Source organism: Trichosurus vulpecula, chromosome 1 (genome assembly GCF_011100635.1).
Source record: "Trichosurus vulpecula isolate mTriVul1 chromosome 1, mTriVul1.pri, whole genome shotgun sequence".
In the NCBI taxonomy this organism is placed as follows: domain Eukaryota; kingdom Metazoa; phylum Chordata; class Mammalia; order Diprotodontia; family Phalangeridae; genus Trichosurus; species Trichosurus vulpecula.
Window position 1 is genome coordinate 258,983,379 of NC_050573.1, and position 24,522 is coordinate 259,007,900.

Consider the following 24,522-nt stretch of genomic DNA (forward strand, 5'->3'; position numbering starts at 1 on the left):
ACTATGTTTGCTGTGGTAGTAAGAAAAATCCTTGCCATGTTCAAGCTTAGTCATGTAAGGCTGCTATGGTTACACTTCCAACACAGCAGAGAAAGAGGTCCCTCCCAATGCAAATGCAACCAGAGGGAATGGGAGTCACCAGGTCTCTACACTGCTGAAGAGGAATAAGCATCTATACATGTTATAAGGGGCACATGCCATGTTTCTGCAGTTGGCATAGCATGGGCATAAAGGGAGAGGGCCTAGAAAGAGGAATTCCTCTAGGTATAGACTTCCTGGCAGAAAGAAGGGATACTGGCCTGATACTTCTTACCTATGTGTGACCCCTGGACAAGTACACTTCACCTCTCTGGGCCTCAGTTTCCTCATACATACAATAAGGAGGCTAGACTACATGATCTTCAGGGTTCCTTATGTCTCTGTATCCTATGGCTTTTTGCTCTATTATCCTCCAAAAAAGACAGGAAACCAGCATGCCAGGGTGGGGTGGCAGCCAGCCCAGCCATTTGCTAGGAGACAACTGATTTTAATTATTTCCAGCAGGGGGTTGAAAGCAGAATTATGTAACAGAGCATAAAATTTTCTTATCTTAGAAATCTTGAAACTAGCCAACTTAGGTCTCAAAAATGCAGAACAAGTATAACACCACTGAGGTACATTATTCATATGGCAGAAGAAGACAAATCATAGAATCAGGGGTATTCCTGCACTCATGGCGGATTTTGGTTTCAGTCAGACAGTCAGTAAATATTTATTAAGCATCTACCATGTGGTAGGCACTGTGCTAAGCCCTAGGGATACAAAGAAAGGGAAAAAAACAGTTCCTGCTCTCAAAGAACTCACAGGCTAATAGGGGAGACAACTACATACAAACTATATACACGGCAAATTGGAGATAATCAACAGAGAGAAGGCACTAGAATTAAGGGGGATTAGGAAAGGAATCCTATAGACTGTGGGATTTTAGCTGGGACTTGAGGGGAGCCAGAGAAGCTGGGAGGGAGAGATAAGAAGGGAGAGAAGTCCAGGTATGGAGGAGAACCAGTCAAAATGCCCAGAGTCAGGTGATTCCATGGCCTCATCTGTGAATCGGTATAATTCCAAAGAGTTTTCTCCAGAAGGGTTCTTTCTGTGTTCCCAGACAGCAGAGATTCTTGGTTGGGAATTTGTTTATTTTTTTTTAATCCTTAGGAGCAAGGGAGTGGCATGACCTGACTTTTTCATATCACAACAGGAATTGGACTATGGTGAGATATGGCCCTGGCCTCTGCTTACTCAGTACATACCTGAGAAGTTACAGAGAGGCTTTCCCTCTCATTATCATAGAGGGAAGTATCAATCAAGAAACAAATTCTCGATGGCCTATTGAAATCCTGTCCATTCTTCAAGACCCACAGCAAATGCTACCTCTTCCACCAAAGCTTTCCTGGCCCCTACAGGTAGAAATTAATTTTCCCATCCCAGAACTCTCAAAACACTTTGAGCTTCTCACATGGAAAATAGGATCTTTTAAAAAATTATGTTTATTTCTTTATGTCTTATCTCCTTTATTAGTCTGTAAGCTCAGTCAAAGGCTATGCTTTATTTCTTCCTTATTATTTCTGCTAGAAGAGGAAACATGGCATAGTAAGTAAATAGCTTTGGAGTCCGGAAGACCTGGGTTCAAGTCCTTCCCCAAACATATACCAGCATATGACTCTGGGCAAATTACTAAATCTCTCTGAGCCCCACATAATTCTCTAAGACTATAAATTAAATGAGTAAATTACAGAGTAGGTGCTCACCTGCACCACTAGGGAAAGTTTCCTGACCAAGAGACCCCTTTACCAATGAAATCACAAGTCTGATTCTCTCCACTCCCTTCAAAAAAAAAAAATCTCAGTACCTACACCCTATTTTGCACATAGATGCTTTTTAAATTTCTGAGTGGGTGAATAATCAAATAATAACCAAAGATCATAAGGAAAGAGAAAGAAGAAAATGGTCCTCACTCCTCAAAATTATGTAGAGCATGCTGATTACATGATTCTGTAGCATACAAAATAAAATCATGAAAATAAGTAGTGAAAAAATAACATGGATTTGAGTGACTCTGAGAACTTACCTATAATCAAGGTCAATGATACAGCTGTAATATAGTAACCAAACACCAAAGGTTTGTGCCAAATTTCTGCACCAACAATAGCCGTCAGCAGATACCCTGTTACCAGTATCTATAAAAAAAAGCAAATTAATTTTTATCATTTACAAAACAATGTATTAACCTATTGTCATTTGAATCTGAAAGGGAAAAAGTATGTTTTACTATGTCACGGTTTAAGAATGTCTCTTTAAAAGTTTTCCATTTTTAATTTTTTCATCTTTGTGTATCTAAAATTATTTCATTCTTTCTGCCTGCCTTTACTTCTTACTCTCTCCTGCAATATTTTCTTCGTATCTTATTGTATAGTCACAATAGATGGCCAGTTTCATAAGTTTACTAATTTAATCGATTTCAGTGAAATGGTAACAACTCCCTTGAAAGGCTATATAATTAATTTCACTCCCACAATCCAAGGAATCCCACTCAAACTTGTTATTCAAATAAGATCTGTCAGATAGGAAAGGTCTTCTGTAAACTTTCTTTGTGATTATGTGTGTGATCTTTACATTTGGAACTTCACCTCTCTTATAACTATTATGTCAATGCCACGCCCTCACCCTGAGTTGAGCAAATACTCAGTACTGAGCAAAAAACTAATCCATTTTTTAAATATTTCAAATTCTTTTAAAAGTTGAAAAAGCAAAAACAAACAAAATAATCCAAAGAACCAAAAATATACCCCTTAAGATATTTTGTTTAATGTATTTTTATGAATGCACAAAAAAATCTCCCTATCAACCAGACATGGCAAGAAGAGATGGAGGCTATAACTAAGTGGAAGAGAATAAAGAAAAGAAAGGGGTGATTGGATGTGTGCATATGCATAGTATGCATACAGGGTATCCCAAGTCAGTGCGGTTTTAAGTTATCTTTGTGTTTTCTATAGACTTATAGATAAAATACAAATCTTTATATAGACTTACAAGTCTACATAAGTTCACATGGTCCTCCGCCTCACACATTCAAAGAAAGGTCATCCTCTGTGGAAGCCAACTACCTTTTGATCACCACTTCTGAACCCCTGAGAAGTGATGGAGGTAGAGATACAGAAGGAAGGTGTTTTTGGTTATGCAAAGTGAAAGTTGGAAGAGTTAACATGATTAGTATCCATTATATCCCCCAATGGAACCTATGATCCTCAATGGCACTCTTTTTTTAGGCTTTTCACACAAAAACTTTAGAAATGATTGTTAAGTGCAGTGTACTTTACTTCAGGTACACCCAGAGCTAAATAACACGTGCTCAGCTAGTGGGAGAACAACCACTGTTTTTAATTTATATATTGTATTTAGGGGACAATAATGACATAGAATATTTGTTGGTGTTCGGTCGTTTCTGTCACGTCTGACTCTTCGTTGAGCTCATTTGGGTTTTTTTTTTGGCAGAGATACCAGAGTGGCTTGCTATTTCCTTCTCCAGATCCTTTTGCAGATGAGGAAACTGAGGCAAACAGGGTCAAGTGACATGCCCAGGGTCAGCTAGGAAGTGCCTGAAGCCAGTTTTGGACTCAGATCTTCCTGATTTTGGGCCCAGTGCCCTGTCTACTGCACCATCTAGCTGCCTGACAAACTTCATAAGCAAGTCATAATTCTTTGGTTCCAGTATCTCAATTACCATTTTAAGAAACATGTGCAAAAATACTATTATTCCATAAGAAATGATAAAATGGACAGTTTCAAAGGAAACTGGGAATTACTCTATGAACTAATACAGATTAAAGGAAGGAAAGCTAGAAAAAAAATGTATACAATGACAGTAACATTATAGAGAAAAAGAACTCCAAAAGACTTTAAAACAATGATCAAGGCAACGATAAACTTTAAGCCCAAAAGAATGGGAAAAAGAAAACCATGATATTCATCTTCTGATAAAGAGATGGTAAATTTAAAATGCAAAAAGAGACACATTTTTGGACATAGCCAATTTGAAAATTTGATTTGCTGGTCAGCTATATATTGAGGGCTCTATTTTTCTGCCTTGGCTTTTTTGTTTGCTTTTTTGTTTTGTTCAGTAGGAGAAGGGGGGAGGAGGGACAGATTAATTTTTTTAAAGCACTTACACATGTTCTTTTTCACATAATAGGTAAATACTTGTTGAATAAGAATTCAATAGGTTGACTAAAACACCCCTGACAGTATTTGCAATCAATTAGCAATGCTAATTGCCATTAATTGAGTGCACTTCTGAGCCATTATTTCTCTTAATAGTTTTGAATAAATTTAAAGAATTTCCCCTCCCCAGTTATTTTCCAATTGGCAGTCATGACACTTTCTAACATTTTCAAATGGTCAAGGCTGTTTTTAATTAAAATGACTGAAAAGTTTCTGTAAACTGATTCTCTCATGGAATTAGGACTGAATATAGACCTCATAATTCATGTAGATCTCAATATTCTCTAAATACCTATGAGACATTGTGCTAAATTAGCTGGGACTTATCCTGTATTTGAAGTGAAGGTGAGGTATGAATGAAGACCGGCTCAAGTAAATAGATGTGATGCCTGAAAAAGTTGAGTATATTTGCTATAAGAAATAATTTAGTAAAAAGAAAAGTTATCTAACGGGGATGGAGGAGGGGCTAGAGGAAAGACAATACTATGTATTTTGCACTATTGTCCAACTGGTTTTTTAAAATCCTTCTGTTGGCTTGCATTGCAACCATATCAATACTAGTGAACAAACACAGATAGACTTGTCAATTCTGTTTGACACATGTCAAAACTAAAATTCCTCAAGAAAATTCGCTATGTTTTAGGGCTTTACCACGTTTTTGGCTAGGATAAGAACACTAAAGGAGCCCTTTTGTTAAATTACATAATTCTGATTTTGTTTGCAAAAGCTAAAATTAAATTGTCTCATATAAATACTGAGAAGGTAATTTTCATATTCACATCAATAGGCCACAGTGCAACCACAAAAGATCTACTCACAATTCATACTATGACGTCCAACAGCCTGATGGTTTGACTAGTAACACAATGTGTTACTTCATGGGAGCTTCATGACCTATAAGTTCTCACGCCTTTGGACAAGGAAAGGGTGGCTGGAAGCATTTTTGCTGAGTCTAGGGTAAAAGAGGCAAAGAGCATGGGGGTACGCTTGTGATTGAAGGTCTATTCTACTGAGAGTGACTGATCCAAATACAGAAAAAGATTTAGTGTTCAAGAATTATGGTAGCAAAAGAGGGAAGAATACAAAAATACAAAGACTTTCCTTGTAATAGTACTCTAATGCTTCTCAGGAGTAAGGTGCTTAACATACTGACTGGTAAATTGTGATAAAATTGGTGTCCCAGCTGCTGTGCTGGGAATTACCATGAATTCAGCAAAAAATAAGATTTTCATATTACATATATACATATATATATATATATATATATATATATATATATGTAGTTGATGTTCTGATGGGTGAATCAAAATTTCTTCTCTCCCTAATACAGGACATCACAGGAAGTTTTTTGCATATGAGAAAGCCCTAAACTTGTATGGGGGGTGGTGAGAGGGCTGAGATATATACTGGCTAAGAGATTAAGACAACATAATGCTGGACAAAGGGATAAGAAGTAGATGAGTGGCTGGGTGCTGAGCATCATCAACATGGTACCTTCTCAGACAGCTACAAATCAGTGAAAGATAATGTTCCCACATTATCATATTGGGGGTGAGGTTATGATGGAACAGGTGACACACATTGACAGTATCACTTCTTCCTATTTGGGTTGTGAGAGATGTTGCAGTCAGGTTCTGTGATAAGAAGGTGGGTCAAGAAACAGAATTCTAATTGTAACTTTTGCATTTCTATGTGGGGTCTAGATTACATCAAAGAGTGTGCTTACCTCTATTTCTCCTGGTACTGGGTCCCTATCACCTGACATTTATATTTTCATTTCAGTTATAGTTCTTTGGTTTTTTTTCAATGCAGCCCTAGTGTTTGCAAGGTTTATAGAATTATCTCAGCTAGTTGGCTTACAACCAAAATTGTCAACAATCAATCAATACGTACTTATTAAGTGATTACTACGTGTCAGGTACTGTGCTAAATGCTGAGGATGCAAATACAAAGAATGAAGCAATCTGTACAAACAAGGAGCTTACATACTAATAGAGAAGACAAGTATATAAAAATATAAAAAAGCAAAAATATAAAGTTAATCCAAACAAATATATACATAATAGTTAAAATCCAGGTAGGATTGCAGTTCAGAGAACTTCTGTGTAGGCAGATTAGTCAGAAATTGGAAACAACCAACTCAGAGGAGTCTATTTAGATCCACATCCTTATTAACCACTCTAGTAAATTTTTACCCTTCAGAGTTCCCTCAAATGACCAAACTCACCAGGGGTCATTTGGATATTATACGCTCTGGACTGGCTGAGATCTAGATCAGAACTTGAATATTGCTTTTAGGCTCAAGTAAGCCTATCTAATCCCAATCTTTACCCAAGGGAGGACTGAAGGCCCCCCAGCACTTCCTACAGTACCTAAGTGGGTGCTTAACAGAGACTTGCTGATTAAGTGTTCATTGATTTATTAAGTCCATCTCAGGGTTTTGGTATGTAAAAATGTTCAGCATCTTGGCTAAGGCTTTTGGGTACCTAGCCAGTATATAGTTAGACATTTGACCAAATGGCCATTAGTCTGGAAATTACAGTGCCTCCTGAGGAATGATTATGCTATACCTCCAAAATTTCTTGACTTCCCCCCACCAAAAAAGCATCACGATACTGGCAAATTAATGCATTTCACACAAAAAAATATGAAGTTAGCAGAATATTGTATTGAGATCCAAGTTCTCTTGTTAGATATATAATATGTATTACATATGTGCATACATAGCATGCATATGCATGTGTGAATGTAGATGGGTGCCCTCTCTGCCTGGACATTGCCTGAGGTATTAAGCTCAGCATTACTTAGCTAGTATATGTGAGAGATGGGACCTGAATCCAAGTCTTCCTGGATCTTTATCTACCTGACTACACTGCTTTTCATAAATATATAATTAGAGGAAGCTATTATAAGAAATAAAAGGATGTCTCCCATTGTATTTGGAGGCTAAATTGGGGTGTGGGGACATCTGAAGGAAAAACAGTTATCTCATCATAGTATCAAAGATACAGGCTTGCCTACAAGTTTGGTCTGCAAATTGACTGCCAAGCCACATGCCTTTGTTTTGTTCTCCCCTTACTGTCTTACTGTGACATTTGAACCTTTCTTTTGATCAAAATCTATCTTTCCTTCTAGGGTTAAAACCACCAGTCAATCCAATTAAAGAGAAAAGTAAACTGAATTTCCCTTTTGGAACATGGAAACCTTCTGTGGTTGCCAAGAAGAGTCTGACATGTTTTAAGATGTAGATTATGCATTCAGCCAAATTGGCAGTTATGAATTAATAGCATTGTATGAGAATTCAGATATTAGGTAAAATGAGAATGAAGAGGTTGTTCTCTGAAATAGCTTCCAGGAGAAGGAGGTAGGCATTTTCAAGGCCCCATTCATAAAATCAAAGCACAATTGCATCAACTCAAGAATATACATCACTGTGGACTATTGTGCTCCTGTTTTTTAAAATCTTTAGCCTTCATGCCCAATGAGAATGGTGGATGCTGTGCCCCTTAGGGAAATATAAACACCCATTTTAAAAGTCACCCAAGGAGGACCCAAGAGGGTAGAGTGCAAACAGGAACCCCACTGAATTCACCCAAAATTCCCCTCTAAACTACTTTGAAATAACTCCTCAAATCAAATTTTGATGCAGCAGAGCCAATTAAAGAGTAAGACATTTCTCCAACCTAAGACAATTTAGGAGATTTTCAAGATTTTCGAGAGACATGGGGATGGGGGCCAGGCTGGAACATGGCAGCAGTCCCAGGAGTGGGGCTTGGAGGTAGTAGTGACAGATGCAGCAGCAGCAGCATTGAGAGCTCTCAGCAGACAGAGGATCAGAAAGAGATTACAGGGAACCCCTTACTGGCACTGGGTACAGCTGGGGCTGACTGGCAACTTGATTGCCCATAAGCAGTTTTGAGTGGAGAGGAGAGCTTGTGATATGTCACAAGGGAGCAAGGGCCCTGGTCACAGTTCCAAGGCAGAAATGAGCACTAGCCCTTGTGGCTGCAGGAGATCAGGGGACCTGGTCACAATTCCAGGTCCAAGAAGAGGGTTAGCGCTTGCAGCTCAGAGTAGCAGGGTACCTTCCTGGGTAAAAACCGGAGTACACACCAGGAGAGCAGTGACTACACCTCTCTCCCATCACATCACCTTGGAAGCATCAAAAACTTGCAGACCCCCAGAACTAGCTCAGAAAACAGCAGCATGAAAAAGCCTAAAGCTTAGGATAGTGCCTTCCTACCCCAAAGTGAGCAGACCCCAACTTTAACCATAAAGTTCAAAGTCATGAAATAGACCAGAAAAATGAGCAAAAAGCAAAAAGAGAGAGAAGAAAAGAAAAGAAAAAAGAAGAGAAGAAAAGAAAAGAAAAAAGAAGAGAAGTAAAGAAAAGAAAAAAAGTCAAGAAAACCAGACCATAAAAATATACCACAGTGATATGGAAAACCAAGACAGAAATTCAGGAAAGACAACAACATGAAAACATCAACAAGTAAAGCATCAAAGAAAAATGCTAATTGGATACAACTACAACAAGAATTCCTAGAAGAGTTAAAGAAAGAGCTAAAGAGTGGTAAAGGAAAAATTGGAAAAAAGAAATGAGAGTGATTCAAGAAAATTATGAAAAGAGAATTAGCAGCCTGGCAAAAGAGAAATACAAAAAATATTGAAGAAAATAACACCTGAAAAAAAAACAAAATTGGTCTAATGGTAAAAGAGGCTTGACAGTTCACTGAAGAAAAGAACTCCTTAAAAAGGAAAACTGGTAAAATGGAAAAAGAGGGATAAAATCTCACTGAAGAAAATAATTCCTTGAAAATTAGAATTGGGTTGATAAATGGTCAAAGGATATGAATAGGTAGTTTTCAAAGGAAGAAATTAAAGCTATCCACAGTCATATGAAAAAATGCTCTAAATCACTATCGATTAGAAAAATGCAAATTAAAACAACTCTGAAGTACCACATCACACCTATCAGATGGGCTAACATGACAAAACAGGGAAATGATAAATGTTGGAGAAGATGTGAGAAAATTGGGACACTAGTGCATTGTTGGTGGAATTGTGACCTGATCCAACCATTCTGGAGAGCAATTTGGAACTATGCTCAACGGGCTATAAAACTGTGCATACACTTTGATTCAGCAATAGCACTTTTAGCACTATATCCTAAAAAGAGCATAAAAAATGCAAAAGGACCCACACGTACAAAATTATTTATAGCAGCTCTTTTTATGTTGGCAAAGAATTGGAAATTAAGGGGATGCCCACCAATTGGGGAATGGTTGAACAAGTTGTAGTATATGAATGTAATGGAATACTATTGCTCCACAAGAAAGGATGAGCAGGTGGATTTCAGAAAAACCTGGAAAGACTTGCATGAACTGATGCTGAGTGAAGTGAGCAGAACCAGGAAAACATTGTACACAGTAATGTACAGCATGGTACAATGACCAACTTTGATAGACTTAGCTCTTCTCAGTAATGCAATGATCTAAGACAATTCCAAACGATTCATGATGGAAAATGCTATCCACATCCAGAGAAAGAACCATGGAGTCTGAATGCAGATCTAAGTATACTATTTTCTCTGTTTTTCTTTCTCGTGGTTTTTCCCTTTTGTTCTGATTCTTCTTTCACAGCATGACTACTGTGAAAATATGTTTAATATGATTGTACATGTATAGCCTATATCAGATTGCATGCATGGGACGGGGGAGGGAAAGGAGAGAGAAAAATTAGAACTCAAAATCTTATAAAAGTGAATGCTGAAAACTAAAAATAAATAAAATAATTTTTTTTAAAATTAGAATCAGGAAACTGGAAACTAATGACTACATGAGACATTAAAAAACAACATAAAAAAGACAAAAGAATTTTTAAAAATAGAAAATGTAAAATATCTCATTGGAAAAACAACTTACCTGGAAAATAGAATGGGGTGAGATAATTAAACAATTATTGGACTATCCGAAAGGAATGATCAAAACAAGAGCCTAGACTTCATATTTCAAGAAATTATCAAGGAAAACTATATCTTAGATCTAGAGAGTAAAATAGAAATTAAAAGACTCCACTGATCACTTCCTGAAAGAGATCCTAAAATGAAAACTCTGAAGAATAGCATAGACAAATTCCAGAGCTCCAGAGGTCGAGGAGAAAATATTGTAAACAGCCAGAAAAAAAAATTCAAATATTGCTCAGCCACATCAGGATCACACAAAATTTGTCATGTTAAAGAATCTGGATGGCCTGGAATATGGTATTTCTGGAAGCCAAAAAAGCTAGGATTAAAACAACTCTGAGGTACCACATCACATCTAACAGATTGGCTAACATGACAAAACAGGGAAATGATAAATGTTGCAAAAGATGTGGGCAAATTGGGACACTAGTGCATTGTTGGTGGAGTTGTAAACTGATCCAACCATTCTGGAGAGCAGTTTGGAACTATGCCCAAAGGGCTATACAACTGTGCATTTTTGGATTTGTGCATTTTATTCTTGAAATAAAACAACCTACCTACCAACATTGAGTATAAACTTTTTGGGGGGGAGGAATGGACATTTAATGAAATAGAGGACTTTCAAGCATTCTTGATGAAAAGACCAGATATGAAAATAAAATTTTACATTCAAACACAAGATTCTTGAGAAGCATACAAAAAGTAAACATGAAAGAGCAATCATAAGAGGCTCAATAATGCACTTTTGGTGGAGTTGTGAACTGGTCCAACCATTCTGGAGAACAATTTGGAACTATGCCCAAAGGGCTATAAAACTGTGCATACCCATTGACCCAGCAATACCACTTGTAGGTCTGTACCCCAAAGAGATCAAAGGAAAAAAGGACCTATATGTTCAAAAATATCTATAGCAGTTCTTTTTGTGGTAGTAAAGAATTGGAAATTGACGGATGCTCAATTGGGGAATGGTTGAATGAGTTGTGGCATATAATTTTAATGGAGTACTACTGTGCTATAAGAAATGATGGCGGAGGGGGGGTTTCAGAAAAAAAACATGGCAAGACTGATATAACCGATGTGAAGTGAAATGAGAAGAACCAGGAAACCATTGTGCATTGTAACAGCAACGTTGTAATGATGGCCAACTGTGAAAGACTTTGGCTACTTTGATCAATACAATGATCCAAGACAATTCCAAAGGACTCATTATGAAAAAGGCTATCCACCTCCAGAGAGAGAATTGATGAACTCTCAGTACAAACTGAAGTATAATGTTCTTGCTTTTTTAATTTTTTTTTGCAACATGGCTAATGTAGAAATACATTTTGCATGATTTCACATATATAATTGATGTCTTTTGCCTGCCTTCTCAGAGGGTGAGGAAGGGAGAAAATTTGGAATTAAAAATTCAATTAAAAAAAAAAGGATGCTAAAAATAAATAAATAATTTTGAAACAGCTAGATAAATTAAAGTCAGCCAAAAATCTGTGTTCACAGTGATGAGTGGGAAATGAAGTTAGTTATCCTCAAGTTATTTATCCAAAGTTAGTTAATTCTCGCCCTCAATAGTAAATAATGGTAACTTTGGGATAGACTTCTGGCACAATAGTGGGAGAAGAAAGCGACTTGGAGATACAGTGGAGATAGAGTACTAGGCACAAAGGCAGAAAAGCCTTAAGTTTCAATCTGGCCTCAGATACTTAACTGTGTGACCTTAAGCAAGTTCCTTAACCTTTATTTGCCTCAGTTTCCTCAACTGTAAAATGAGGATAATAATAGCACCTACCTCCCAGGGTTGTTGTGAGGATCATGTGAGATAATATTTGTAAACATAGTGCCTGGAACAGAGTACAAGCTATTTAAGTATACCTATTATCACTATCATTATTATTATTATGAGATCATGCCCCCTGGGAAGCCGTAACCTAAGTCTATGCTATGTTGTAGAGTTTGCATTCCAAGGTGAAGTTAAAATATTTTTGTTTATCTCATACTACCCAAACTGTACCAAATTGGTATACCACTAGAAGCTATTAAGCAATTTCAAATGTTTGCACCAATCTGACTCTGGTTTTTAATTTCTAAAATGCTCTCTCCTGTTGCTGATGTTATTTGGGAAATAAATTCTTGAGATTTTAGCTTATAAAATCTAAAGTATTTTTCTTTTCTTACAAAATTAACAAATTACAAAATTGGGTACATTCAACCAGTGAAGGACCAATAGTTCCCTGATCCTACCTTTACTAAACATATAAATCTCAAAGGCTACTCTCTGACCTTCCCCTCCCCATTATATTAAAAATACCTTTCCATGACTTACATATGCTATTTATATTTTAACTGGCTATTAGTGTAAAGTTTTAATGGTTTTGTTCTGCTTTTGGCATGCCCTGGGTTGTGTCAATATAATCTGCCTTATGTTGTGAGACAAGAAAGATAGAAGTTGATCTATGCAGATCTCTTTTTATCACAGGATATACAGAGTCCCATGCAATTAGTCACAATAAATGTTTATGATAATAACCATTCATAATCATAAGCACATTAAGTTTAAAAGCAGCATAGTAAGGGGGAAAGGATGATGAACTTGGGAGTTATGAAATCTGACTTTGAATTCTGGCATTACCACTTATGACCAACCTGTCTTAGCCTCAGTTCCCTCATCTAAAAAATGAGAGGATTGGACCTCATAACTTCTAAGGACCCTCCCAACTCTAGATCTTAGATTTAAATCTAGACCTGTGATCACAAAGAACTTGGTTCCAATTATCCCATTTGAAAACCTCAATAGCCATGTAAGGTAGGTAGCTGTTGTTCAGTGGGTTCAATAGTGTCTTTGTGACTCATTTGGGTTTTCTTGGCAAAGATACTGGAGTGGTTTGCCATTTCATTCTCAGCTCATTTTACATATAAAGAAACTGAGGCTAACAGGGTGAAGTGTCTTGCCCAGGGTCACACAGCTATTAAGTGTCTGAGGCCAGATGTGAACTCAGGAAGATGAGTCTTCCTGATTCCAGGCCTGGCATCCTACCCACTGTACCACCTAGCTGCCCTGTAAGGTAGATTTGTCCAAGGTAACACAGATAGTAAACAGAAGAATCAGGATTGAAACCTTGTTCTCTGGATGACCAGTCTGTTGTTCTATCTCCAACATCACCTGGTTGTGGTGGGGGGAGTGGAAAATACTACCTAACCCCTCTACTTCTTTGGCAAAGCAGAATCAGAATCTCAATGGATGCAAACTTCAAATGGGTTGACCTTCTCAGTATCTCTTATCTTTATCCCCTGCTCTATTCCCTTCAAGCCCTCATTACCACCTTACAAGAAAAAAGCCCCCAGTGGATCTCTAGTACTCTATATTCTCCCTTTCATATTGCTACCAGGCTAATAACCTCCTAAGTGAATAGTTTTCCCTTGACTCTGCCATCCCCTCAAACTATAATTTCTCTCATCTATTTCAGAGTCACAGTCCTAGAAAAAGCCAATTTACCCTCATTGCCTCTCTCTGTTCACTTCCTGTTCATTTTTCCAACCCTTGAAATCTGGGTTTTCAACCCTACCACTCAACCAAAATTGCTCTGTCTAAGGTTACCAATGATTATCGAACTGCACGATCCAACGGCTTGCTCTCAGTCTTAATCCTTCTTGACATTTCCACAGCTACCAACTGGCATCTGACCACCTTCTCCTGGATATTCTTTCTTCCCTTGGCTTCCATATAACGCTAACCTCTCCTGGTTGTTTTCATCATCATAAACATGTAATTGCATGGGGCACCGTGCTAAGTACAGCATAAAGAGAACTACACATAACAAGCTCCATCTCCCTTGCCTTACAATATAAGGCAGATTAAACTGATGTGATCCAGGATACACTGAAGGCAGAAGAAAACCATTAAATCGGTATATTAATGGACAGTAAAACAGGGATAGCATAAGCAAGACAGGAAAAGGTATTGTTGGTATAATTGACATGTGGAGAAGACAGTCAGTAGATTTTAGATTTACATGTTTCATGAGGATCCCATGACATAACCTATATAAAGTGTTGTCATTCATTCATTTTTTTAAAAAGTGTTCATTATGTACCAGGTGCTGTTCTAAGTACTGGAGACATAAAAACCAAAATGCACCCGAACTCAAGGAGCTTATATTCACAAACTTTAAAGCAACATATAAATATTGGTTTTTATTATTATCATGATGATCTCATTTTTCTAATCTTAGTTTGATGGAGTTCAGATTTGGTGTCTTAAAGTTTGCAAAGCACTTCATGCATATTAATTCAATCTTGATAAAAACTCATTTGCTAAGTCCTAGGACAAGTTACTCTGCTGTTGGTAGTCTTTTATGATTAATCTTCTGCAGACTCTTGGACAGATGGATAAAAACACTACTTTCTTTGTAATTAAATCAAAGGATTACAATAAAAAAAGATCTAATCTTTATACATCTGACTACAAATGTTCAGTTTCCTCAGTTGGATAATCATTTTATTTCCTGGACCCTAAGCAGGGGCATTCCCCAAGGCTGTATCCAGGGCCCTCTTCTCTATCCCTTTATACAGATTTCTTGGTGATCTCTTCAGATATTCTGTGTTTAATCATCATCTCAGCACATATGACTCCCAATGTACATATCTAGCCCTAACCTCTCTCCCAGATTCCTAAATATCAGCAATTATCTCCTGGACAGCTCTACCTAAATATCCTGTAGGCATTTCAAACATGACATGTCTGTCCAAAACAAAACACAACAACTCCCACACCTAACTCATCCTTCCTCCAAAATTCTTTATCTGTGTCAAGGGCACCGTCATTCTTCTAGCCACAAAGGTTTGCAGTCTCCAAGTAATCTCTGACCCTTCCTCTTTCCCACCCCACCTACGTTCAATCAATTGATTTTACCTATACACTAGTTTCACATGCATTCCTTTCTTGACACTTGCACAACTACCACCCCCCTCATCAGGCCTGGCTCATCTATCCTTTAACCTACTGTAATAATCTTTTCATCGGTCTCTCTGAAGCCCAGTAGCCCTCTCCAATCCCTTCCCACACATGTGTCAAAATAATCTTCCTAAGACACAGTTCTGATCACGTCACCCTCCTACTCAAAAGTCCAGACTCACTAGTTACCTCTTGACTTTGGGATAAAATACAGGGAAAAGAAGGGAAGCAGCATTTATTAAACACTTACTATGTGCCAGACACTATGCTAAGTGCTTTATGAATACCTCATTTGACCCCCTCCACAACTCTAGAAGGTAGATGCTATTATTATCTCCGTTTTACAGTTGAGGAAACTGAGGCAGACAGCAATTAAGTGACTTGCCCAGGGTCACATACGTAGTAAGTATTTGAGGCTGGATTTGAACTCAGGTCTTCCTGTCTCCATAGACAGTTAAGTGGCACAGTGGATAGAGTACCAGGCTTGGAGTCAGGAAGATCCAAATTCAAATCTGATCTCAGATCCTAGGCAAATCACTTAACTCTATTTGCCTCAGTTTCCTCATCTGTAAAGTGATCTGAAGAAGGAAATAGCAAACCACTCTGGTATTTTTGCCAAGAAAACCCCAAAAAGGGGTCACAAAGAGTTGGACTCAATTGAAAATGACTAAACAACAATCCTGGCTCCAGGTTCAGTAGTCTATCCTCTGTAGCACCTAGCTGTAGACTCCATGGAGCCTGGCATTTGAAGCTTCCACAAGAACACTCCAACTTACATTTCCAGACTTATGTCACTTACTCTTCTTCAGAAATTCTACGTTCTAGCTAAACTGGCTTGCTTGTCATTCCCCCACACGTGGTATTCTATATCCTGCCTACAGAGCTTCCCCCGGCTGAATCCTGTTGTTGAAATGCATTCCCTTCCCCCATAGTTAATTTCCAGCATTATGTCACTTCCATAGCTCCTCTTTTATGACTGTCCATCTTCTATGGCACTTAGCAGAAAAAATTCAAATTCCTTAACTTATCATGTAAAACTCTATGGCATTGAACTCCATCCTACAATATAAATAGTTAACTATAGTATTACATAGATGCTTATTCCCTTCCCCTGACAAGTATCACCCTCGCAGAGAAATGTGGCATGTATTTAAAAAGGAAATAAAGGTATAAATGATTAGTTCACAAGAAGGTGTAAAGAAAGTACTAGGTGAGGTCCAAGAGTTGGGGGGGAAGGTAATTTTTGACTGGGAATATCAGAGAAAACTTCATGGAGGAGGTAGCACTTGAGTTAGAGTTAAATTCAATAGAAGAGAACATTTCAGATATAGGGACCAGCATAAGCAAATGGGGAATGGTACAAATAGCCCAGTTTGCTTTGCAGCATAGTATATGCGGAGATGAATAGTATCAAATAAGACCAGGACTGTAAGATGGCTCTCTTATTTAAGGCAGCTACATGGCTCAGTGGAAAGAGCACTGGGCCTGGAGTCAGAAAGACCTGACTTTAAATGCAGCCTCAGACACTTATTTGTGTGATTCTGTGCAATTCTGGGAAAGTCACTTACCCTCTGTCTGCCTCAGTTTCCTTATCTTTGAAATGGGGATAATAACAGCCCCTACCTCCCTGGGTTGTTGTAAGGATCAACTGAGATCATACTTGCGAAGGGCTCAGCACATTGCCTAAAACTTAGCCAACACCATATAAATGTTGGCTAATATTGTTATTAATAATTATTATCCACTGTATCATCTAGCTACCTCCAGGCTGGGATCATATCTGCCCCAAACTAAATATTCCCCACAGATAGACAAGACTCTGTATACAGTGGCATCCAAAAGAAGTTTGTTGAATGGAATTTAAAAATACTTATTATTGCTGTTCAGTCATTCAGTCATGTCCCAGTCTTTGCGACCCCATGGACCATACATACATAGCACGCCAGCCCCTTCCGTCCTCCACTATCTCATGTCCATGATGCTATCTATCCATCTCATCCTCTTCTGTCCCCTTTTCTTTTTGCCTTCAATTTTTCCCAACATCAGGGTCTTTTCTGATGAGTCCCATCTTCTCGTCATGTAGCCAAAGTATTTAAGCTTCAGTATTTGACCTTGCGGTGAATAGCCTGAATTAATTTCTTTAAGTATTGTAAAAAAAATACTTTCATAAGAAGAAACTAAAAAAGGCTAAATCCTCTACTTTCAGCTTGGACCCTTTCTCCTTCCCATCTCCTTTGGGAGCCCCAGTGATCATTCCCTTTCTATCTCTAATTTCATCTTAAGAACTGACTCTTTCTCTGGGCTGTACAAAGATGCTCACGTTTACTCTATGCTTAAAATCATCGCCTTGTTCTTACCATTAATGCCTTTGTGGTACAATACTACATTTCTCCTCACTCTCATTGCTCAGTTCCTAGAAACTGTCATTTATGTTTGCTGTCCCTATTTCTGCACCAACCACTAATTTCTCAACCTCTTGAAAATTCACTGCTTAACTGAAACTGCTCTCTCTAAGGTTATCAATGACCCCTTAATTGCTAAATCCAACAGTCCTCATCATCCTTCACCTTTCTGCAGCTTTTGATACTGCTGTGCTTTTCCTTGTTAGTCTCTCTTTCCATGGTCTCCAGAACACTGCTCAGTCCTATACATACATACGTACGTACGTACGTACGTACGTACATACATATGACATATATATTGGCACAAAACTGTATTTTAATACAACTAGTTTCCTTTCTATTTTATATATTTTATCTATTTAAAAACATTATTCTTAGAAGGGTTCCATGTTTCACCCAACAGTCAAAGAGACCCTTAACACAAAAAAGGTTAAGAATATATGGACTACACATTTTAAAATAATAAGATCAGGTTTTATATTCAGTGTGAAATAAGATAACAGGTACTTGATAATACTTGATAACAAAGGTATAAATTCATTAAAGCAAATTTGTTATTCAGAAATTGATGAAGATTTTTCTTTATGAAGTATCTTAAATTCTCTTTCATCAATGAAAAAGCACTTACATATTTGTATTACTGAGTATACGGACAAAGTACTAAGATTTCATCCTTTCTTTTTTAATAAACAGATTTTTAATTTTTCAAAATAAAATTTAAAACTCAATAGCACTCTGATCTTAGCCACCAACCTTACTTCGGAAATGTAACTATCTTATGAATAAGCTGTCATTTTAAACTAATTGGAACACCAGTTATAAACATAACACAGTAATTAAATTACTCACTAATTTGGATGCAGCATCACAAAGGGTACATAAAAGGAACAGACATAAATCAAGAGAATTTCTAGATTTTAATGATGTGTCTTTTTCTGGGGATAAGCAACAGTTAAAATTTATTTTATGTCCCAATTAAGAAAGATATAATCATATACAATTTGCCTGTACTGAAAATGAAAGTAAATCAATTTAGGATCATTTCCTATTTTATCTGTACAAGAAAAGTAGAGCTTTCATCATGGTGAGTGGCAATTTATTTATTCAGCTATAAGAATTCAAGGAAAGTAAAAACAGCATTCAAGTGCTGGAATGGAAATTTGGACCTCAAGAAACGAATAACGATGATTATAGCTAATGTAAGTTGTATTATATTATATTATATTATATTATATTATATTATATTATATTATATTATATTATATTATATTATATTATATTATATTACATTATATTATATTATATTGCATTACATTGTATTGTATTGCATTACACTGTATTTTATTGTATTGCATCGTGTCATGTCATGTCGTGTTGTGTAGTGTTGTATCATATCATATATAGCATTTATTAGGTACCAGGCATTGCGCTAAGTGCTTTACAATCATTATATCATTTGATCCTCAAAACACATGAGGTACTATTATTTATCCCCATTTTATAGATGAAGAAACTGAAGCAAACTGAGGTTAAGTGAATTGCCCAGAATCACACAGATAATAAATGTTTGAGGCAGAATTTGAACTTAGGTATTCCTAACTCCACCCCCAGTGTTCTATCCACTGCAACACCCACCTACCCCATAACCATCTACTATAAAAATAAAACACAGACATTTCCATCGATGCAACCAATGAAGGGGATGCCAACTTATTAATAAAACAGAGGATAGGTAGCTAGGTGCTACAGGGGATACAAGACTGGGCTTGCAATCAGGAAGACTCATCTTCATGAGTTCAAATCTGGACTCAGATATTTGCTAGCCATATGACCCTGGGCAAGTCACTCAACCGTGTTTGCCTCAGTTTTTCTTCTGTAAAAATGAGCTACAGAAGCAAATAGCAAACCACTCCAGTATCTTTGCCAAGAAAACCCCCAAATAGGGTCACGAAGAGTCAGACACAACTGAAACAACAACAACAAAGCTTTGCGAGGTGGTTCACTATGCCCTGAAGTAAATCCCTGCATCTCCATAACTATTTAATATACTTCTCAAAATTCAATTTAATCCAACAAATCTCTACTAAAGGCCTCCTATGCTGGGCCCTAGAGGGAGATGAGTAAATTTGAGTCATGGCCCCTACTCTTATGAAATGTACAGTCTAGCAGTGGGATGACATATACACAGATAACAAGAAGAAGAAGCATTTATTAAATGTATGTTTAACACGCTCTGCTGGATACTGAGGAGACAAAGACAAAGGCAAGCCAAGAAGCATTTATTAAACACTTACTATGTATGTCAGGCACTGTGATAAGCACTATAGATACAAATAAATCCAAAAAGAAAAATGGTCCCTGGCACAATACTTGCCCTCAAGGAGCTTACTCTCTAATGGGGGAAGACAACGTACAAAAGGGATCTGGAAAGCAGGACCAGTGACGAAATGAGAGGGGGTATGGTGACAAAGTCCATGGAGTCAGAATCATAGCTGAGAGGGAAATAAAGTATGGCCAGCCTGGGAGGTATCCCCAAAATGGTAGCCCTGCAGAAAAGAACTTACCAGTGGGAAAAGAGTGATGACCAAAAAAACCACTAATTTATAAAGCACTTTTTGAAGTTCGCAAGGCACTTTACAAACATTATCTTATTTTGTCCTTACAACCCTGGAAGGTAGGTGCTATTATTATCCCCACTTTATAGTTCAGATTACTGAAGTATGCAGAGTTTAAGTGATTTAACTAAGGTCACACATCTAGAAAGTGTCGAAGGCTGCAATTGAATTCAAGTCTTCCATACTCCAGGTCCAGGTCCAACACATTCTATCGAGATGCTACATAGCTGTCACAAAGATGAAACAGTCCCTAATCTCAAGGAGTTTACATTCTATTGGGGGGATACAAGATGTAACATAAATAAGTAAATAGAAAATCATTTCATTAGGGGAGAAAACTAACAACAGGAAGGACTAAGACAGGCCTCACTTAGGAAGTGCCACCAGAGATGGACCTTAAAAAAAAGCAGATTTTTAGAGCACAGAGGTAAGGAGTGATTACTGCTTCTAGGTCTTCAGAAGCAGCTGGTAGCGTAGTGGTTAGAGCGCTGGGTCTGGAGTTAGGAAGATGAGAATTAGCTGTGTGAAACTGGGCAAAGCACTTAACTTCTGTTTGCTTTATTTTCCTCGACAGTACAATGGGGTAATAATAGCACTTACCTCATGGGTATTGTGAGGATAAAATGAGATATTTGTAAAAAGTGCTTAGCACAGTGCCTGGCACATAGTAGGTGCTATATAAGTCCTCTTCTCCTTTCTCCTTAAGATCACTGAATGTTTGTGTTGTGCTCTATAAAGTTTACTTCATCTTGTCCAAAAACACATGTTAATGGAATAATATATCTAGTAATCTTAGTCCAAAGAAAAAGAAAATGAAACAAAGAGACTCCATCTCAAACTATTTATTAAAACAGATGAAGTCCTCTTATTGTGAATAATAAGAGTGCATGATACCCAATATCACTCTTTATCTTCCTAGGCCAATGGGAAATACCTGTGGTCAAACACTAAAACCTCGTAGTACTTCAAAAGTGAAATTTTCTGTCCTGAAATGGACTACACTCTTCAGTGGAAGTAAATGAAAATGAAGAGCAGTCAACAATATTACTATAAAAAGCCCTATGGTATGCTAAGTAATAACAAGAATAAGCTTAGATGGGGAAATATTACCCCATTATACACTAATTACTACTGTAGCTGATTTCCTCAACCGGTAATTACAGTTTTCATCATCGGAGAGGGAGCAGGATGATCTCTATTGTAGGTACTATATAGTGTGGGCATAAAGATGTCCAATTATAATGCTAAACAGGAAGAATAAGGGCTTATCCAATTTAAGTGAATTAAATCCAAGCAGCCATTTGCAGCCATATTAAATAGTGAAATAGAAGCCAGCTACACAAGCAACAACAGTTTCTCTATTGTTATATGGTACCATGGTGGCTTCTTAGACTTCCTTGACCTCACCCAAGGCACAGTTTAAAGATTAGTTATAATGCATAATGTTCCTAAATTATCTCTCCTAGATTAAATACAATTGAAAATGAAAAGTTCAGTTTGCCTTTTGTGCTAATCCAATCGATATAATCACAGACATTTCTACTTCAAGTGGCACGCAAACAAATAGGATGAGCTTCCCTAAGCTGAAAAACATGTATGGCAACCATTTCAACATTCCTTTCTGTACCAAGAAAATGGAGTAACTATACTTCTAGTCTCAAGACTACTTATTTACTTTATTAGTTCCAATATTACTGAACATATTTGTCAAATCTCACTCCTTGGAGTGAAATGAGAAATTTATGATATCCAGACAGACTTGTGGAAATGTTCAATACACCTTCATTTGCTAAGTACTATAACTAGGTCATTGACTCTTATCTTAAGCAGCTAGCTTTTAACTTTTTAGAAGGGAAAAGTTAATAGAAAAAGTTCATTAATTTGTTAATCATTCTTCCCAGATTCAAACATAATTCATTGGATCTTTAGAGAAAAAACAATTTAACATAACAAAATATCTAGAAAGTAACAGTATCACTTTAATGGACTTAATAAATAAAAGTTATATCAATGGTGTCAAACTCAAATAGAAATAGGGGCCACTAAACCTTCTGTAAGGACCCCTGCAGGCCCATATTGACTTATAAAACCACATATTTAATGTTATCACTCTTCACCAAATTTGCAGCTTTTCTAAAGGCTGTGAGAAAAACTTGTTAAACTTTTTAAATTTGTTTTTCTTTATAACGGTGTTGTCATTATATAAATAGTTCTCCTGGTTTGCCTTAGGGGCTACCTATAACACAACGACAGGATTTAAAAATTAAATAAAATTCTTACCACTTGGCTTAGGTCATATCCCCAAGGAAGAAAAAGGACTCCAGTGTTATATTTTTCCCAATGGGACAACATGAAGTTAAACAAAACAATGCTCAGGAACAAGAACATCGTGTGCTCAGAAAGTCCTGGGGAGCCCCCTGGACTTGCACAAACGGAGAACCAAGAAAGCGTGAAAAGGGAAACAGCCCAGCTGTCCAATCCATGGTCAAATAGCTCTCCCAGAGGACTACTAGACTGTGTTCTTCTAGCATGTTTCCCATCTAAAGAATCTGTAAAGGAAAGACAACAAAGAAATCAAAGACTTTAATGGAAGAAATACAGCCCAATGTCTTTTTTTGTGGTCAATACATGAAATATAAAAAAGAAATGAGATGATATGATCATAGCTCTAAAGCTGGAAGGGAACTTAGAGGTCACTAACTACACCCCTTCATTTTTACAAGTGAGGAAAACTGAGTCCCCAAGAGAGGTAAACAAGAGATTTGCTCAATACCATAAGGGTAGTCATTGGCACGGCAGAGCTGGCATTTGAACTTGAGTCAGGGACTTCAAGTTCAACATTCTTCCTACTGCACCATGCTGATGAATAAAGTCAGTAACATACTGTGCACAAAAATATAGCTATCACTAACTACTACCAAAACCAAACTTTCCTACAAAGGTTTTATTTATAGTATCCTAATATAAGAGTCCAGTTTAGTCAATTCATTAGAAACAATCATCAGTTTACTAGAAGGAATTTACCCATTTTTTATTGGTTTGTCATGGAATAGACCAGGTTCTCATTCATGTGGGTTTGTGGACTGAATTTAAATTGTGTTAAAGTCTAGAATATGAAAATATCTATATATTTGTTTCTAGCACAAATAAACACTTATTTCTATATAAAAATTCATTAACTCACAAAATAATCAAAATTAGTGTTATTTTTCCTTTTTTCTCATGAGGAGGTTCTGTAGTAACTAAAAGGATATGTGTCTCATGAGGTGTTTTGTTAAGTACCATCAACCAAGAAAAGATTGAAAACTAGTCAGTCAGTTGACAAGCATTTATTAAATGCTTGCTATTTGTTAAGGAGGCATCATTGTGCTAAGCACAGGGGATAAAAAGAAAGGCAAAAAAGAGAAAATCTCTACTCTAAAGGAGTACACATTCTAATCAAGGAGATAACATATTAATAACTAGGAATATATATACAGAATAGATTATCACTTGATCATATCTCCACTTTGCATCTACTGCTCTCCCAGATCCCTATTCCTCAGAACAAAATGCCCCTCCCAGGACAAATTCATCATCTCCAAACTCTCCTCCATGCTGCTAATTCAAACCTTGACTGACACCTACCCGCACAGCTTCCTCTCCTCTCTGTCTCTGAAGGTCAGAGTACCAAAATCCTCCCAACACCTTTCTTTATAGAGAGCAGAAACTGGAATCTCGGATCACTGTACTTGGCATCTGCATGCCCTGCACTCCACTGAACAAGACACCCTCTGTTGTCCCATTCCCCCTCTTCACTTTCTTGCTTCTTTTTAGGTGTTGTCTCCCCCTTCAGAAATTCCTTGAGATCAAGGACTGTCTTTCTTTTTATTAATTGTATCCCCAAGACTTAGCACAGTGCCTGGATAGTAGGTGCTTAACAAACATTTATTGGATTGGTTTATTGGACTGGATTGAAAGGGCAACTACCAGCACAAGTAAAACAGTTGTCTGATTGAATTTTTCACTTTTCACCCCACTTTTTAAGGGCATTGATGGTAGAGACCATTTCATTTTTGTCTCTATCACCAGCACCTAGCATAATGCCTGGCATGAAGCATTAGTCAGTCTACAGCCATTTATTATGCACTCACTACGTGCCAGGTGCTTAATAAATAAATATTTGTTTTGATGGCATCTGAATACAGACCAAAGCAGTTTATTTTTCATTTTCTTTCCCTTTTTCATTTTGTGTGTGTATGGGTTCAAATTTTCTTCCACAAAATGACTAATATGGAAATATGTTTTACAAAATTGTGCTTGTATAACTGAGATCAGATTGCTTACTGTCTCAGAGAG

At 37.2% G+C, this 24,522-nt stretch overlaps 1 protein-coding gene across 2 annotated transcripts in view; it reads right to left on the reverse strand.

Annotated features, from left to right (window-relative positions):
• Nucleotides 1-24,522, reverse strand: part of LOC118833926 (ethanolaminephosphotransferase 1-like) — a 155,393-nt gene that overhangs the window by 36,268 nt on the left and 94,603 nt on the right. For both annotated transcript variants that reach the window (XM_036741355.1, XM_036741356.1), the window contains exons 5-6: nt 22,465-22,733; nt 2,105-2,213 (exon numbers count right to left, since the gene is read on the reverse strand). In XM_036741355.1, coding sequence (XP_036597250.1) covers nt 2,105-2,213; nt 22,465-22,733 — 378 coding nt within the window. The remainder of the gene's footprint in view (nt 1-2,104; nt 2,214-22,464; nt 22,734-24,522) is intronic.